The sequence below is a fragment of the Candida tropicalis genome (assembly GCF_000006335.3).
Source record: "Candida tropicalis MYA-3404 genomic scaffold supercont3.4, whole genome shotgun sequence".
Lineage (NCBI taxonomy): Eukaryota > Fungi > Ascomycota > Pichiomycetes > Serinales > Debaryomycetaceae > Candida > Candida tropicalis.
The window spans coordinates 498,179-514,576 of record NW_003020056.1 but is presented as its reverse complement, the minus strand read 5'-3'; the positions used below and the strand labels follow the sequence as shown (position 1 = coordinate 514,576).

General features: G+C 34.7%; 8 protein-coding genes across 8 annotated transcripts; 4 read left to right on the top strand and 4 right to left on the bottom strand. All coding sequences in view use genetic code 12, as the record gives it.

The window, feature by feature from the left end:
• Positions 1 to 230: 230 nt before the first annotated feature.
• KEX2 (kexin) lies at positions 231 to 3,017 on the bottom strand (the record flags this gene model as incomplete). The annotated part of the gene is made up of 1 exon (XM_002548906.1): positions 231 to 3,017. One exon carries the CDS (start codon positions 3,015 to 3,017, stop codon positions 231 to 233), a length of 2,787 nt encoding a protein of 928 aa, XP_002548952.1.
• Positions 3,018 to 3,685: 668 nt separating this feature from the next.
• Positions 3,686 to 5,062, bottom strand: CTRG_03248 (uncharacterized protein; the record flags this gene model as incomplete). The annotated part of the gene is made up of 1 exon (XM_002548905.1): positions 3,686 to 5,062. One exon carries the CDS (start codon positions 5,060 to 5,062, stop codon positions 3,686 to 3,688), a length of 1,377 nt encoding a protein of 458 aa, XP_002548951.1.
• Positions 5,063 to 5,836: 774 nt separating this feature from the next.
• On the top strand, positions 5,837 to 7,498 carry CTRG_03247 (repressible alkaline phosphatase precursor; the record flags this gene model as incomplete). Its single annotated transcript, XM_002548904.1, has 1 exon — positions 5,837 to 7,498. The coding sequence occupies one exon, from the start codon at positions 5,837 to 5,839 to the stop codon at positions 7,496 to 7,498; it is 1,662 nt and encodes a 553-aa protein (XP_002548950.1).
• A 394-nt stretch (positions 7,499 to 7,892) lies between these two features.
• Positions 7,893 to 9,506, top strand: NAR1 (Nar1p; the record flags this gene model as incomplete). Its single annotated transcript, XM_002548903.1, has 1 exon — positions 7,893 to 9,506. The coding sequence occupies one exon, from the start codon at positions 7,893 to 7,895 to the stop codon at positions 9,504 to 9,506; it is 1,614 nt and encodes a 537-aa protein (XP_002548949.1).
• A 453-nt stretch (positions 9,507 to 9,959) lies between these two features.
• Positions 9,960 to 10,655, top strand: CTRG_03245 (uncharacterized protein; the record flags this gene model as incomplete). The annotated part of the gene is made up of 1 exon (XM_002548902.1): positions 9,960 to 10,655. One exon carries the CDS (start codon positions 9,960 to 9,962, stop codon positions 10,653 to 10,655), a length of 696 nt encoding a protein of 231 aa, XP_002548948.1.
• A 619-nt stretch (positions 10,656 to 11,274) lies between these two features.
• On the bottom strand, positions 11,275 to 11,745 carry COX5 (cytochrome c oxidase subunit Va; the record flags this gene model as incomplete). The annotated part of the gene is made up of 1 exon (XM_002548901.1): positions 11,275 to 11,745. One exon carries the CDS (start codon positions 11,743 to 11,745, stop codon positions 11,275 to 11,277), a length of 471 nt encoding a protein of 156 aa, XP_002548947.1.
• Positions 11,746 to 12,685: 940 nt separating this feature from the next.
• On the bottom strand, positions 12,686 to 13,768 carry CTRG_03243 (uncharacterized protein; the record flags this gene model as incomplete). The annotated part of the gene is made up of 1 exon (XM_002548900.1): positions 12,686 to 13,768. The coding sequence occupies one exon, from the start codon at positions 13,766 to 13,768 to the stop codon at positions 12,686 to 12,688; it is 1,083 nt and encodes a 360-aa protein (XP_002548946.1).
• A 774-nt stretch (positions 13,769 to 14,542) lies between these two features.
• Positions 14,543 to 16,348, top strand: HST1 (histone deacetylase; the record flags this gene model as incomplete). The annotated part of the gene is made up of 1 exon (XM_002548899.1): positions 14,543 to 16,348. The coding sequence occupies one exon, from the start codon at positions 14,543 to 14,545 to the stop codon at positions 16,346 to 16,348; it is 1,806 nt and encodes a 601-aa protein (XP_002548945.1).
• Between the last annotated feature and the right edge of the window lie 50 nt (positions 16,349 to 16,398).

The window sequence follows — 16,398 nt, the reverse complement described above, 5'->3', positions numbered from 1 at the left end:
TAAGTGCACGTGATTTGTACAAACAAATGACGTTAGCCGGAATTACTCATCAAACAAACTTCCGAACGTTGTGCATATAAAAATTCCGATACCGTTGTTCTTGGGGGAGAGAGGAAAATTAAAGAATTTCCGAAAAGAACATTATTGTGTCTATATCTATAAATAATCATATTCCTTCTTTTGGGGGGTTGTATGTATTATTTTGTATGACTTTAACAGAGTCTATTTAATTATTTATTTGAATCAATATCACTGTCGTGTTTTTGATCTACTTTGGTTTGAGATTTATCTACTGGACCCTTTCCACTACTTTGTTCTCCACTACTTGGGTTTAACTCTTCTTCTTCATCATCACCAATCTTAAACATATCACTTTCATGATCAGGTAAACTTTCAGCATTAAACTCATCAAACAATCTATCTCTTGCTTCATCATCTCTTCTGTCATATTCTCTTTGTCCTTGACCTTGTAATCTTTGATCGTTTCTATTTCCTAAATCAAACGAATCATGATCTTGATCATCTTCTTCATCAGAATCACTATAGTCTTCACCTGGAATAATATCAAATTCATATTCTTCTCTTCTTCTTCTACGACGACCACTTCCTGGTGTCTTGTGGAATTTCATTAATAACAATACAGCCACAAATCCAACAACAGCAATACTCATGAAATAAATTCCTGTATGGTCAGATGATTTAACTTTTGTCTTATCATCACTTTCCTCACCGTCATCAGTTTCGTCTTCCTCTTCTCCTTCTTCTTCTTGTTGTTTATTATCTCCTTCTTTGTTTTGTTCCTCGCTATCTGAATCTGTTTCAGATGGTTTAACATTACTTGATGTGGCAGGTGTGCCTGTTTCATTGGATTTATCTGTGCTAGTTGTTGAATTATCTTGAGATGTTGTGGTTTCTCCATTAGCAATGGATGTTTCTTCACCAACTTGGCCCTCAGTTGTTTCTACCTTGGTTGTTTCTGAGGATGAAGTTGTCTGTTTATCTTCTGGTTTGTCATCACCTTTCTCTAATAATTCTCTTCGAACAGCAGCATAATCTTTTTCCAAGTCATATAACTCAGCTTTATCAGCATCTATGGATTCCCCAAATATTCTAAATTGCCAATCTTTGAAATTGATAACGACATTATCTCCATGAGAATCATCAGCAAATACTTCAACTTTCCATTCACCTAATCCAGATTCACCCCAATGGGCAACAGACATAAATGTCCAATTCTGGAATCCTTTACCCGATGCATCACTTCTTCTAAATGCTGCTAAATCACTGATCACCCCTGTTGGAGATATAATTCTCATACCAACTCTTCCTCTATAATTAGCTTCAATGTTAACCTTAACAGTGATGTGTTCAACTCTTTCAACATTCATAACCTTCAAATCTTTTTCCGTAACTGTAATTGAAGACTTGATAACTTTACTACTATCCTCTTGAGTTTTGATAGAATCATTAACTTCTGTGACATCACTGTAATACCAGGCTTGAGGTTTAACATTCTTCCAGTTTTTGGCAAAGTGAACCATTTGGTATGCATCAGTCTTACCATAACCATATTTGTGAGAATATTTTCTGTTTAATGCGGTGACCTGATAATTACCGTCATCTTCATTTACTGGAGTAGCACTCAACACGGAAATATATTGAACATCTCTCCAAGTCAAATCTGGATTAGCAGACAATACCAAGGAGTAAATACCACTGGCTAATGGAGCAGCAGCTGAAGTACCACCATGGGTAGCAGAACATTTCTTTTTGATATCAGTAGTATGAATATGTTCATTTGATCCTGAGGAATATGTAACAACCATAACGGCAGAACAGGCTTCGGAATATTCTGGATGTAATCCCTTGTGATCAATGGCACCCACAGTAATTGAATAAATAGAATTGGTATATCCATCAAAGTTACAGGAGTCACCAAATCTACCCCCATTACCAGAAGCAAACACATAAAGGGCACCTTTTTTATCACGACCTTCCTGAATACCTTTAATCATGGCTTTCTTAACAATGACCTCTGGTTCTGACAATACTCTACCATTATCGGTAGGACCCCATGAACAAGAATATATATCATTATGATCTAATCCGTAAATCATGGCACTTGCTTCATCTGCAGATGTAATTGGACCAGATAAGATTCTAATACCACTTACTTGAGATTTCCAGGCAACACCAATACCACAAACATCATTTTTCACAGCAGCAATCTCACCTGCACATCTAGTACCATGATAATCATCAAATAATCTAGGTAATGGACTCTTACCATTGTTATTGAAATCCCAAGACCCATCTGCATTAAAATTATCCTTAATATCTTCACTTTCGGCATCAACACCATCATCAACCAAAGCAGTAACTATACCTTGACCTAATATATCTTCTAACCAAAGTCCAGTGGCATTAACATCGTGTCCAGGGTATTTTAAATTGATTAAATGCCATTGTGCAGCGAATTCAGGATCATGAATGTCTAATTCAGAAGAAATCTGAGCTAATTTCTGATGGGCTTTATCCGTTGCTTCGTTATTTTCATCACGAGCAATGAGATCATCATTTTGGTTAATTGATGTGAAATCTTCAAGATCTTCTTCATAGATAGGAACAGGTATTCTTTTTGAAAGTTTCTTAGGTGGTAACATATGTATAGCTTGTACACTTGAAATCAAATCATCATAATGTTCTTCATATCCAACTTCTCTCTTCATTAAATTATATCCATTTGAATTATGGTTCCCCAAGAATGAATTATGTGGATGATTCTTGTCAATACTGAATACATAATAATTATCTAAACTTGGCAACTGATGTTCAAAAGTATAATGATTCTGATATTTGTTAATAAAATCAATCAATGGTTTCTGACTATTTGTAGTGTTTAATTCAACCAAGAAATAATTCTTGCTTTCATAATCTCTCGTTGGAATGATTTCATTTTGAATGGTTGGCGATAATAGATATCCCAAAATTAAAATTAGTAGCTTTATTGGCAACATCGTGATTCTTTTATAATGTCGATTCCACTTGTTGACTATAGCTAAACCTTGGAATATTTCAGATCGATATTAATGAAATAAAGGATGGTTTTTCCTCTGTGGTGAAAAAAAAATGAAAGAAAGAAAGAAAAAAAAAAAAAGAAGACAAACAGGTGTCTCTGTGTGTGTGTGTGTGTGTTTGGGTTGTGGTGGAGATTGTTTGATTTAAAGCGAGTTTTCTCACCTCGACCGTGTCATTTTATTCCTTTTTTTTTTGTTTCGCGCCAGGTCGAACTACACAGTTTTGTAGCACCATCACAATGAAACCTCAACAGAAGCGAAAAAAAATTTTTACCGTCGACGTGGAACTTTAAAAAATAATAAATTTCATTCTCCTTCCAAATTAGGAAATCAATGACAAGTAGTCTTTTTTAAACTATGAAACTCTATATAATAACAAGACAGGAAAAAGGAAAGGGTTCCTTGGTGGGGGTAGTGACAGTTAATTATTGAGTTTTTTTTTAGAATGGAGTCAGTCAATGTAACAGTTTATCAATATAATCACGTGACTTCAACGTATTTTGTCGTGGATGAGACACAAAACGTCATCATTATTTATTGCGAAAAATGGCTTCTTTTTATTTTGATGATTCGAGCACGTGAAGTATGCTCTACATGGGTTTACCTATTTAATCAGTAAATCTATTTACATCAGATGGTGTTTCTTGCGTCTCTTCATCGCTGATGTCACCTAATTCAAACTCTTCAGCTTCAATACTTTGATACATTTGATTCGTATTCAACTCACCATCTTCATTATATCCAACCAATCGTAAATAAAACAAAAGCAATAATTGTATCCAAAGATATATCAAAAATGCTGCTGAAGAAAGAACCAAAAGATATGCAGAATGGTCCGATCCTAAGTCATAAGCCATTTGTAATTGTTCTTCGGTTGCACCCAGAAACGTTACCCCAGCAAGAGTTAAGCAAAATGGTGGGAAATGTTGGAATGACAATATCTTACCGGATGGATCACAAGATTTATCTTTCAACAAAAACAGAATCTCGATAATTCTGGATACCCCAGCAGCAGTCAAGGCAATCCCAAAGAAGGCATGAACTTTAGTAGAAATAGCGAGATGTTGAACATGTCCAGACATAGCGTAACCAGTAAATATCAATAATAATGCAGGAACAAAGGTTCTACGGTTGTTTCGAGACAAATACATCCCCAACAACCCACCTCCCCACCACACTATACCCATAGAAGTGTGCTGAAAGTCCAGCATTCCCCAAGACTCACGGCCCCATCTATGCTCCGTGAATGTATTGACTACACCCCAGATCATCATCACCGTGGAGTCATACATTTCTGGTGAAACAAAACTTGAAGAATTTGTTGATTGCAATTGATGCTTTCTGATCCAAGGAATAATTAACATAACTGACAAAATGAATGAATATACGACAAATGCTGAACCCATGATGAAATGAGCAATACATTGTCCACAATGAACACCATAACAGAAGCCAAATAATGCCACTGGTGCTAACAATACCCTTGCCCAACCTGTCAAAACCACCATGAGAGACAATGCTTTATAAATCTTGTATGATACTCCATATTCGTTGTAATTCTTGGCCAATTTTGGGTAAAACTTGTTAATTACCAAGTTACTACCAGTAATGAACGTGCCAACAAAGACAGTAACACCTAACAAAATGCTAAGGAACCATGATGTACCTTTGGAAGTTCGATTTTCATGGTTATCAACATTATCAGGGAAAGGCAAAAACAATGATTCGACAATACTGTAGGCAGTACAAATATACTGTAAAAGGACAGACCAATGAACTCTATTAGCAAATGCTAAACAAGCACTTATAGATGTTAAAATCAATAACATGAATAAAGTCAAAATCCAATGAAAAGCTTTTGATCCGGCATTAATTGGATGGAATTCTGGACGATCACCAGAATCCATATCCATATCTCCATCCCCAAGGACAAAAGTAAATATGAAAAAAAGCAGTAATAATGTGAATTGAGTAGTCTTTCTCATATTTAGGGGGGTGTCTGGTAGAAGAATAAATAAATAAAAAAAAGGAAAGTATCAATTGAAAATAAAATCACGGATATTAATGATAATTTAGTGTCGCGTCAGGAACAAAAATGGCAATCTATTATTTTTCTTCCATCAAATTAAGAGCCGTGGTGAGTTATTGGCCGGAACATCTGGAATAATCTCGGAATAGGTTTATGTGCAAGTTTAAGCAACTAAAGTACAAAAAAGAAAATTAGCTACTTCATTACCATCAAACTTTACTAATTATGTCTTTCACTGTGTAGTACTATATGATCTTACGACTATTCAAGGTTGCAAATAAATAAGATATTGATAATGATCCATTTCAAGCAGATCATTTCTTTCATTCTTTGTTGAGGCATTGCCGTGTACAAAAACAAAATTATTATTCTCCACAAACTGAGATGTGTCACGTGGATTTCGCGTGACACATCTTATCTAAATGCATCAACCACTAAGACAAAAAAAAAAATAGCTCTACTGGATATTTTATTCATACTGTAATATAACCACTACAAATGTTTACAAAAGTGGATATCAATTCTTCTACTAATAACATTAAAAATAAAGTCTGTGGCAAATTTGATAAGATCTTATCTCGGCTCTCAGGAAGTTTTCTCGCTATCGCGCGGTCACAGATACTCACTGATAATTAGAAAAAGAAACTCTGCTCTCAATTTCTTTCTCTTTTTTCTCTCTTTTTCTTCTTCTTTTACTCTTCCTATCATCCACTTCGTATCTCCATCAGACATGGGCTTTACTAACGAAACTCAAGCCTTACTTGGAGGCGATTCCTTGTCATGCTTGAATAAGAAAAAGTCCAACACCAAGAGAAACTTATCCTACTTTCTCAACATCATAACTGTATCTATCATTGCATATTTATGTTTTTTCTCAACTAATAACAACAACAAGAAGAATGCTCCACCAACAGTAGATCCTCATAAGAAAAAGAATATCATCATGATGGTCACCGATGGTATGGGACCTGCCAGTTTATCCGCAGCCAGATCATTCAGACAGTTCCGTGATAAACTTGCCATCAACGATATTTTAACTCTTGATCAGTATCTTATTGGATCTTCAAGAACCAGATCATCCAGCAGTTTGGTGACAGATTCTGCTGCCGGAGCCACTGCATTCTCATGTGCCATGAAATCATACAATGGTGCCATTGGTGTTGCCTCAGATAAATCCCCATGTGGTACCATTTTAGAAGCATTGAAGTTGCAAGGTTACTATACTGGTTTAGTTGTGACTACTAGAATCACCGATGCCACTCCAGCTGCATTCAGTTCTTACGTTGATTACAGATTCCAGGAAGATTTGATTGCCCAACACCAATTGGGAGAGTACCCATTTGGCCGTGCCGTCGATCTCATTTTGGGTGGTGGTAGATGTCATTTCTTGCCTGCCTCTAAAGGCGGATGCCGTGGTGATGATAGAGATTTGATTGAAGAGTACAGCAAAACATGGCAATATGTTGGCGACAGAGAACAGTTCGACCAGCTTCAAGGCGGTAAAAATGTCTCCTTGCCATTATTGGGTTTGATTGCCAATACCGACATTCCATATGCTATTGATCGTAACGAAACAGAATACCCATCGTTGGCAGAACAAGTAAAAGTTGCCTTGACTGCGTTGTCAGATGCTACCAAGGATTCGGACCAAGGGTTTTTCTTGCTCATTGAAGGGTCCAGAATCGACCATGCAGGACACCACAACGACCCTGCTGCCCAAGTTAGAGAAGTGTTGGCCTATGACGAAGCGTTTGAAGAAGTCATCAAGTTCATTGACTCCAGTGATGTGGAAACTGTTGCTATTTCTACCAGTGACCACGAAACCGGTGGTTTGGTTGTTGCCAGACAAGTTTCTGAAAACTATCCAGATTACTTGTGGTATCCAGAAGTGTTATTGAACAGCACCCATTCTGGTGATTACTTGGCTCACAAGATTGCAGACTACAAGAACAAAGACGATTCTACTAAGCTCACAAAATTCATCAAACACGAAATTTTGGAAAATGTTTTGGGAGTCAGTGACTACACTGATAAAGAGGTACAAGCTATTCTTGACAAGGCCAATGATCCAGCTAACTTGTTGTATGTGTTGAACAATATTGTGTCCCTCAGGGCGCAAATCGGATGGACCACCCATGGCCACTCTGCAGTTGATGTCAATATCTATGCTCACACCAATTCTCCTGCCATCAAAGCCAAATTGGAATCAGCCCGTGCATACCATGGATTAACAGGAAACCATGAAAATATTGAAATTGGTGCTTTCATGGAAGAAATCACCGGATCAAGTTTGAGTCGTGTGACTGAATTGATCAGAAAAACCGAACACTCACCAAGTAACAACAACAACAAAGAGGTGTTTAATGCTGATGCCTTCCATGGTAATGTTTAAATAGGTGATTGATGATGATATAGATTAGTGAATATATGCCTTAGTTATGATTGTCTAATAGTAGTTTTTATTCTAGAAATTGTACAAAATTTGTTCAATAAATTACTGATTATGAGATAGCACTTTATCTTGATAGTAATTACATCACAAAGCCACTACCTTTATATCAATTGTCCATATCTACTGGAATATTTTCTGATTAGAAATTATAAAAATTCAACAAATGAAATGATGTCCAACTTTGATTATGCAATTCCGCACCGATTGCGCACTATCAGAAATTCAAAAAGAAAAGTTTATTAATAAGCAGTGTATGCAATGAGATACGCGAAGTGAAAAAAAAAAAATAGTCATTCCCTATACCATTCTTTATCTAGCTTCAACACAATCAACTATGAGTGCAATACTATCAGCAGATGATCTTAATGATTTTATATCACCAGGTGTAGCATGTATTAAACCACTTACAGAGGATAACTCCAAAGATGAAAACACTACTTTTAATGAAAATGGAGAAGTTGAAATTCAGATCGATGATCAAGGGAATCCATTGGAAATATCACAAATTGATGGCAAACAAACAAATCTTTCACCTGCACAAATATCCTTATCTGATTGTCTAGCATGTTCAGGATGTATTACTTCAGCAGAAGAAGTTCTTGTTGCTCAACATTCCCACCAAGAATTGGTAAATGCTTTGGAGAATCGTGGTGACAGAGTTTTTGTGGCAAGTGTTTCTCAACAATCTAGAGCATCTTTAGCATTAGCATATAATTTATCCATGGATGATATTGATAAATTGTTGATTAATTTGTTTATTCACCAAATGGGGTTCACATATGTTGTGGGGACATCATTGGGAAGAAAATTATCTTTGATCAACGAGGCACAGAGTTTGATTACCAAGAAGGAAAATAAAGAATTAAATAACGGTCCAGTATTATCATCTATATGTCCAGGTTGGGTTTTATATGCAGAAAAGACACATCCTTATGTGTTGCCACGAATCTCAACGGTTAAATCACCTCAACAAATCACCGGGTGTTTATTGAAATCATTAACTGCATCGTCGTTACAAATCCCCAAATCAAAGGTATACCATGTGTCTATCATGCCATGTTTCGATAAGAAATTAGAGAGTGCCAGACCAGAAATCTATGATACTTCAGAGGAATCTGTTCCAGATGTCGATTGTGTATTGACAGCAAAAGAATTAGTCACTTTGATTGAAGAACAATCTCCAAAGTATCTGTTACTACCTGAAGATAAGATATCATCAATTTTGCAAATCAATACACCAATGAGTGAAATTTATCAACGTTGTGCTCCTCCAAATTGGCCCTTTATAGAATATTCATGGTCAAATGACCCAGGGTCTGCATCTGGTGGGTATGCATATAATTATTTGAAAATATTTCAAGAAAACTTACTCGTGAAAGGTGGTTATGACGCGGAAAAGTTTATGTTACAGACAATTAATGGAAGAAATCCGGATATTTATGAGTTACGATTGATGTATAATGGCGAGAAGTTGGCTAGTTCGGCTGTCGTTAATGGATTTAGGAATATTCAAAATTTGGTTAGAAAGTTAAAACCAACCGCTGGAGGTAAATCAACTGTTAAGTCAAATCCACTTGCAGCAAGAAGAAGAGCTAGGATTTCTACAAGAGATAAATCTGATACTTCAGAAGAAACAGCCGACGCATCTAAAGTTGATTATGTTGAAATCATGGCATGTCCAAATGGATGTATCAATGGTGGTGGTCAGATCAGTGCTCCTTCAACCATCGCAGAGAAAGAATGGATCAGTGAGGCATTGTCAAAGTATAATCAAGTCCCAATGTTTGATTTAAGCTTGCATCCAAATGACATTGAACAGTTTATATTGTGGAGTAACTTGTTTGAACAGGAAAACAATATCAGTAATGATAGACTCTTCAAGACCCATTTCAATGCAGTTGAAAAGCCTACTGATCCTGCTGCTATCCTTGTAGGATCAAAATGGTAGTTCATAAATTTAATAGGTTAATTAATAATATATACAGTGTCAGGTTTATTTATTACAGGTACAAATGTCGTCATCGTACTCGATGTCGTACGTGTGTATGTCGCACTCAGAAAAATTACAGCCAATGAGATAATTTTGTTTTTCTCTTACAACCCAAGAAAATATGGAGGGGTCAATCAGAAAGAGAGAAAAGAAAAAGTTTTCAAGCCCAAAAAAAAAAAGAAAACAGACCAATAGAGTTGTATCATTCACCCAAGGTCAACAGTTCTTTATATTATTATATATTCAATCTCCCCGCTATTTATTTATTCATTCTAACCAACCTTCAATTCAACTACCATCACCACCATCACTACAACTGTACTATTATTCTTTTGATTACATTTTATAGAACTAAAGAATTACAAATAACCAAGAACTAAGATAATCCAGAAGAGGAAGCAAACAAGAAAAATGTTCAGATCAATCATAGCATCATCTAGTTCCACTAGACCTATACTTTCCAAGTCAACCACTCGTTTCTTATCCACCACCAGTCCACTTTTAAAACCAGCATTGGCTCCAGAAGCTAGTGAATATTTGGCTACAGGGGGTTCTACTCATGCTTCCCCAACAAAAGGATTCAGACTTCCAAAACCAAAGACTTGGGAAGAATCTCATGAAAGTGCTTTATCTAAAGCCACCAAGTTTTTCTTTTTAAGTGAAATTGCTCGTGGTATGTACATTTGTATGGAAATGTATTTCAGATCACCATATACCATTTACTACCCATTTGAAAAAGGTCCAATTTCTCCAAGATTCAGAGGTGAACATGCATTGAGAAGATACCCAAGTGGTGAAGAAAGATGTATTGCTTGTAAATTATGTGAAGCTATATGTCCTGCTCAAGCTATTACTATTGAAGCTGAAGAAAGAATTGATGGTAGTAGAAGAACTTATAAGTATGATATTGATATGACAAAATGTATTTACTGTGGTTATTGTCAAGAATCTTGTCCTGTTGATGCTATTGTTGAAACTCCAAATGTCGAATATTCTACTGCTACCAGAGAAGAATTATTGTATAATAAAGAAAAATTATTGGAAAATGGTGATAAATGGGAACAAGAATTACAATATTGTATTGACGCTGATGCTCCATACCGTTAAGAGTATTTCAACTACCAACAAGAAAAATAAAAGTTTTCAGGTTTTTCTAATTTAATAACTTTCATTTAGTTTTATATAGCATTAATGTAACGATTCGTTCTTTTTTTTTATTTAATATTATTATTAATAATTATAAAATCTACATCTGAAGATTCTCTAGGTTCCTTATTTTTTTTTTCGTTTTGGAATATATATTTGAATAACATACACAAATAATTAGTTTCTGTTAATTAAAAAAAGGAAACATAAGTTTAGTGAATAAGTAAGAGTAAGGAATAGTTACCCCTAATTGGTGCAAGCAAAAAAGAAAGAATTATCCTCCTTTCACAAACACGTAATGACAATTGAATAGTAAATAATAATAGTAAAAAAAAAAAAAAATGATAAATGATGAAATAATACTTGGGAATGGGGGAGGATTTTTTGTAGACGGGAGATTATCATGAAAATTCAACAAAAAGAAGTAGAATCAAACAAAAGAATTATAAAAAAAAATTGACAATATTTAAATCAAACAACAATAATAATAAAAAAACCACAAATAATAACCTCATTTTTCTCTAATACCTTAGTCTTCTCTGTATATGAATCTCTGACTCCCTTACAAATATTAACCCATTTATTGAACTTGAGAGTAACCAGTGAATGGATTAGCATTCTTAGATTTCAAGTATTCATCGGATTGTTCTTGCCATTCTCTAGTCATGGTGTGTGGTTTTGGACCAGCTAATTGTCTAATACCAACGAATAAAACAATAGAAGCAATAACGGTACCAAAAGTTAACCAGAAAACTTTAGCTCTTTCACCTGGAAGATACAATGGAGTTCTTGGACCCCATTCACCAAAAGAAATATAATAAGCAGCTTTCTTTTCAGCTGGAGTCAATTCTTGCCATGGTAATTCCATTCTAGTTTTCAATTCTTCTATTAAGTTTTGTTGATCTTTTTCTGGTAATTTGCTCCATCTGGCTTCCAAGTTACCAATGTAGGCATTGGATAAAGATCTTGGGGCAGTTTTGGCAACAGTACTGTTGAATCTGATGGCAGTGTTAGATCTAACTGCAGCTCTTTGCAAAGATTTCATAAACATGATTGGTCCTGTTGTGTATTATGTTAGTAAAAGAAAAAACGTATTCCCTATTAGAATTATTTAAACACTTCAGAAAATTTTCAAATGGTTTTATATATCGCATGTTTTTTTTTTTCTTTTTTCTTTTCTTCTTCTGGTGAGTGAGTGAGTGAGTGAGATGTTATTAGTAGAAACTTTGATTGGCTAAAGGACCACCAGAACAAAGGGAAAAAATGGTTCTGGGACGACCTCAACATGCCATGGGGTTTGAACTTGTTTAGCAAGACCAGGCATGAATACTCCTGTAACCAAAAGACAACTCAACGAGTGACGATAAGTCTACCATGTAGATACAACGAGTTATTGAGTTTAATGAATGTGCATCGACTTATGATCTAGTCCACTAATTGGAGATTACTTACTCTATTTAATCTTGGAATATCTTCATGGTGGGAATAATCAAATCTGGTATTTAGTAATATCCTCTTGTCTCTATTCTTCATTAAAATACTAAGATACAAATCATCACTGTAATCAACCCACTTTTTTCTAGTCCAGTTCATCTTAAAAAAAAAAAAATGATGAAAACAACCCAGTCAAGTTTATCCTAGAGAAAGAAAGAAAAAAAAAGTTGGATCTTGTATTCTCCAAATTCTATTTCAAGAAGTGTGTGCTGTATTATTCACATACCTATAGTTGTTTAATGTTCAAACTTGATTAAGTAAATAGAAATTGACTCAAATGTCACTTGTCTGACAGTATATATATATTTTTTTTTTGTCTTAGAAAGTTGAGAAATTTTTTCATCTCCCAATTTAGATGATTTGCGATTGGTAAAAGAAGGTTTTGGGAACAAGAGGTCGTGCACTGCCAGTACTACAATATTTAATCAGGTCATAATTTTTCTCCATTTTGATACATATATAAACAACTAAAAACAACACCGGTATTATTCTATAAACTATTTATTATATTTAATAAAAACTAGGGATCTTTTCAATTGAGCATCATTGATTTCTTCAACAGTGACTTCAAACTCATTAGTCTTGATTTTGTTAAAGTAGTTTAAAAATTCAATCAATGATCCACCAACACCAAAATAAATATTCTTTGCTGCAACTAATGCTCCAGATGATTGGGCTGTAGATTTAGAAAGGATATCTTTAATTGATTCAGCTACTATTGGTAAAGTCTCTGGTGAGTAAATAGTCTCGGAACTGATCATGAAATCAACATCATCATTTGCAACCAATTGGTTAAACTCTTTACCCCAAGCACCAGAAATGAATTTCAAATCAATATTATATTCCAAGAGATCATTCTTGAATTGTTCAAGTAATCTTGAAGTGAAAAACAACTCGTCATTGTTGAAACGAGGAACGTCTTCACTGGTCACCAAACTGTGCAATTGTTCAACAGGTAAAGTGGACGCCCAATGTGTAATGATATTTGGTAATGTTACTAATCGAAGAACATCAAAATTGAAATCAGACAAGATTAATTTTAATGATTGTTTATTCTGTAGTTGTAATTTTTTCAAAAGGATAAAACAAGATGGTAATGCCGTTCCACAACCAAGCTCTAAAATACTTTTATTTTTCAATTGATCATTTTCAATCAAATATGATAATTTATCAACAGTATCATATGAACATTCCCAACTTTTGAACCCCCCTTCATATACATTTTTCTGTAAATCATTATTGTTTTCATCAATAAGAAGTTCACTCAATTTAGAATTGTCTCCTTCATCTTCAGTCATGATCTGATGCTTGACATCAAATAATTCTCTTCTGTATACAATATTCCCACCGTTAGTGGTATAATTATCTAATGTGATTCTGACATTCTGTAAAGTAGATAATAATGAATCTAATGAATGTTCTTTCGGAAGATTTTCAGGACTAATCTGTAAGGAATCTAAGGCAGATTTTTCAGTGGTACTTCCTTTATTTTGTGCAGAAGTGATTGGTTGTATATGAGATGATTCATCTAATTCATCATCACTAAAGTCGTCTTTTGAAAATCCAAATGAAAATGACATTTTAATTGATATAGTATTTTACAGGATAATATGATAAAAAAGAGGAAGACAAAATCTTAACAGTCTCATCTCATAATCAGTATAGACACGAAAAAAAAAATTACAATGAAGAAGACGGGTGTGCGTGTACCAATAGTTGAATGAATTTTGATAGAACTCTGGTTTTAAATGAAGGTATTTAGTCATTAGTTTTGAAATTAAGTTCATAATTAGAAATAAGAATTGAGCAATTGATTGATGGCTTTGATGCAGATTATTGAAATTAATCTAAAATATGTGTGTTATTTATACTCATACATTGTACAAAAGCATGTTATTCATTAGCGGATTGGAATAAGAAACATTTTCCATCATATTTCCTCAAACCCTAAGTCTGATGACTCTTAGTACTGCTCATTTAGTAATTTATACATCCCATCATCGTATCATGAGAGTTGACAGTTGTCCCCCATTTCAAGTATTTAAACCATGAATGTGCCACGAGTGCGGGAAACGGAGCGAATTAAACTAACGACAAAAAAAAAAAAGATTCGAAAACAAAACAAAACAAAACAAAACAATTCCAATATCCTCTACTCACAATTACACACACACACACGCTTCCCATTGGGTATCAATTTTATTTACTTTACACGACGGTAAATTGTCACCCAACTACCAACATTAAAATTGTTGCAAATTATAATCTAACACTAGGATTATTTTTTTAACATATTCTTTACAATTATTGATTAGTATTATTGCTAGCTTACGTCTTCAACTTGACAACCTCAAATGTCTCATAACAACGATATTGTCCTTATAGATTCAAGTTCGGACGAAGATGAAGTACAACAGAATGCTAAAAGGTTTAAGCCAGATCCAGAACTGAATACTTACTCAAATAATAAGTCAAATAATGGGAAGTTTTCCATTGCTCCATTCCAGGAAGTATCCTCTTCTTCTTCTTCTTCTGAAAATGAGGATGAGGACGAAGACACCTACGGCGATAGCATACAACATCCAATTATGCTAGTTGATAGTAACAACACACCACGAGCATCTCAAAATGGTGGTGACGATGATGATGGAGATGATGATGGAGATGATTCAGAGGGGTTGACACGAACATCTAACCGTGCGCCACTTGCTTCAGAGATAACACAAGAACACGAACCAATTTACATATCTAGCGGAGATAGTGATAACGATGAATATGACAGTAGTTCATCTGATGACTTAGAACCTAATTTTGATTTTGAAGATGTTCCACCTGAAGTAGTGGCTGAAACCAGAAAGTATCTTAAAGCCCATGGTAATATCAAGTTTCTTGAAAAATATTTACCCACAGCAGCATCTGTCGAGCATATAGTTAGATTAATTTTGAGATTAGGATTTGTGCCGAAGAATTTACCGACACCTGATAGTTCCAATATAATGGAATATATCAGGATACTAAACCATGCAATGTTGAAGGTGAAGTCCATACGAAATCGAAGAGAAGATGTGACTACATTAGATGATGCTTTAGAGTTGATTGCTAAATCCAATAAGATTCTTGTAATTACAGGTGCTGGGATATCAACAAGTTTAGGTATACCCGATTTCAGATCTTCTAAAGGTTTCTATTCAATGGTTCAACATCTAGGGTTGAGTGACCCACAAGAAGTTTTTGATTTGGAATTATTCCATATTGATCCAAGTTTGTTTTATTCAATTGCTCATATGATATTACCCCCAGAAAAAATGTTCAGCCCCATGCATTCATTTATCAGAGTGTTACAAGATCATGGTAAGTTATTGCGAAATTATACCCAGAATATTGACAATTTGGAAAGTTATGCAGGAATTAGTAAAGAGAAATTAGTTCAGTGTCATGGATCTTTTGCCACAGCAAGTTGTGTAACATGTGGATACAGAATCAATGGAGAGGATATTTTTGATAAGATTCGAGCTAAGGAAATTCCTCTTTGTCAACAATGTACTAAACACAAGACTGATATATTAAAACGAGACGAAGATTATTACTTTGCTGATAGTTATGGTGTTTTCAAACCTGATATAACTTTTTTTGGAGAAGCTTTACCAAGTAACTTTCATGATCATATTAGAGAGGACATTTTAGAATGTGATTTATTGATTTGTGCTGGTACTTCTTTAAAAGTTGCACCTGTAAGTGATATCGTTGATAAAGTTCCCGAAAAGATTCCCCAGATATTGATAAATAAAGATCTGATAACCCATTGTAATTTTGATGTGAGTTTATTAGGGTATTGTGATGAGGTTGTGAGTTATGTGGCGGATAAATTGGGGGTTGAATGGGATTTACCCCATAAAGATTACAATTCAATTAGAGGAGAGAATGGACAAAACTTGGAAGTAGAACTATTGGATACAACTTTAAGAGAGTATCATATTTTTGACAAGTCCAAAGTAGCGGAAGAACCAGACAAAGAAGAGGTGAAAGAGGTTGCACCAGAAAAGGAAACGGATGGTTCCGATGTTCAACTTGTAAGTGGTGAAATAACCATTGAGAATACTCCAATTGCTGATGAGAATGTCCCATCAAATGGTCTTCGAGAAAACACTCCATTTCTGTAACAATACTCTTTATTAATACGTGTTTATTATAATTAATGACAGTGACGTAT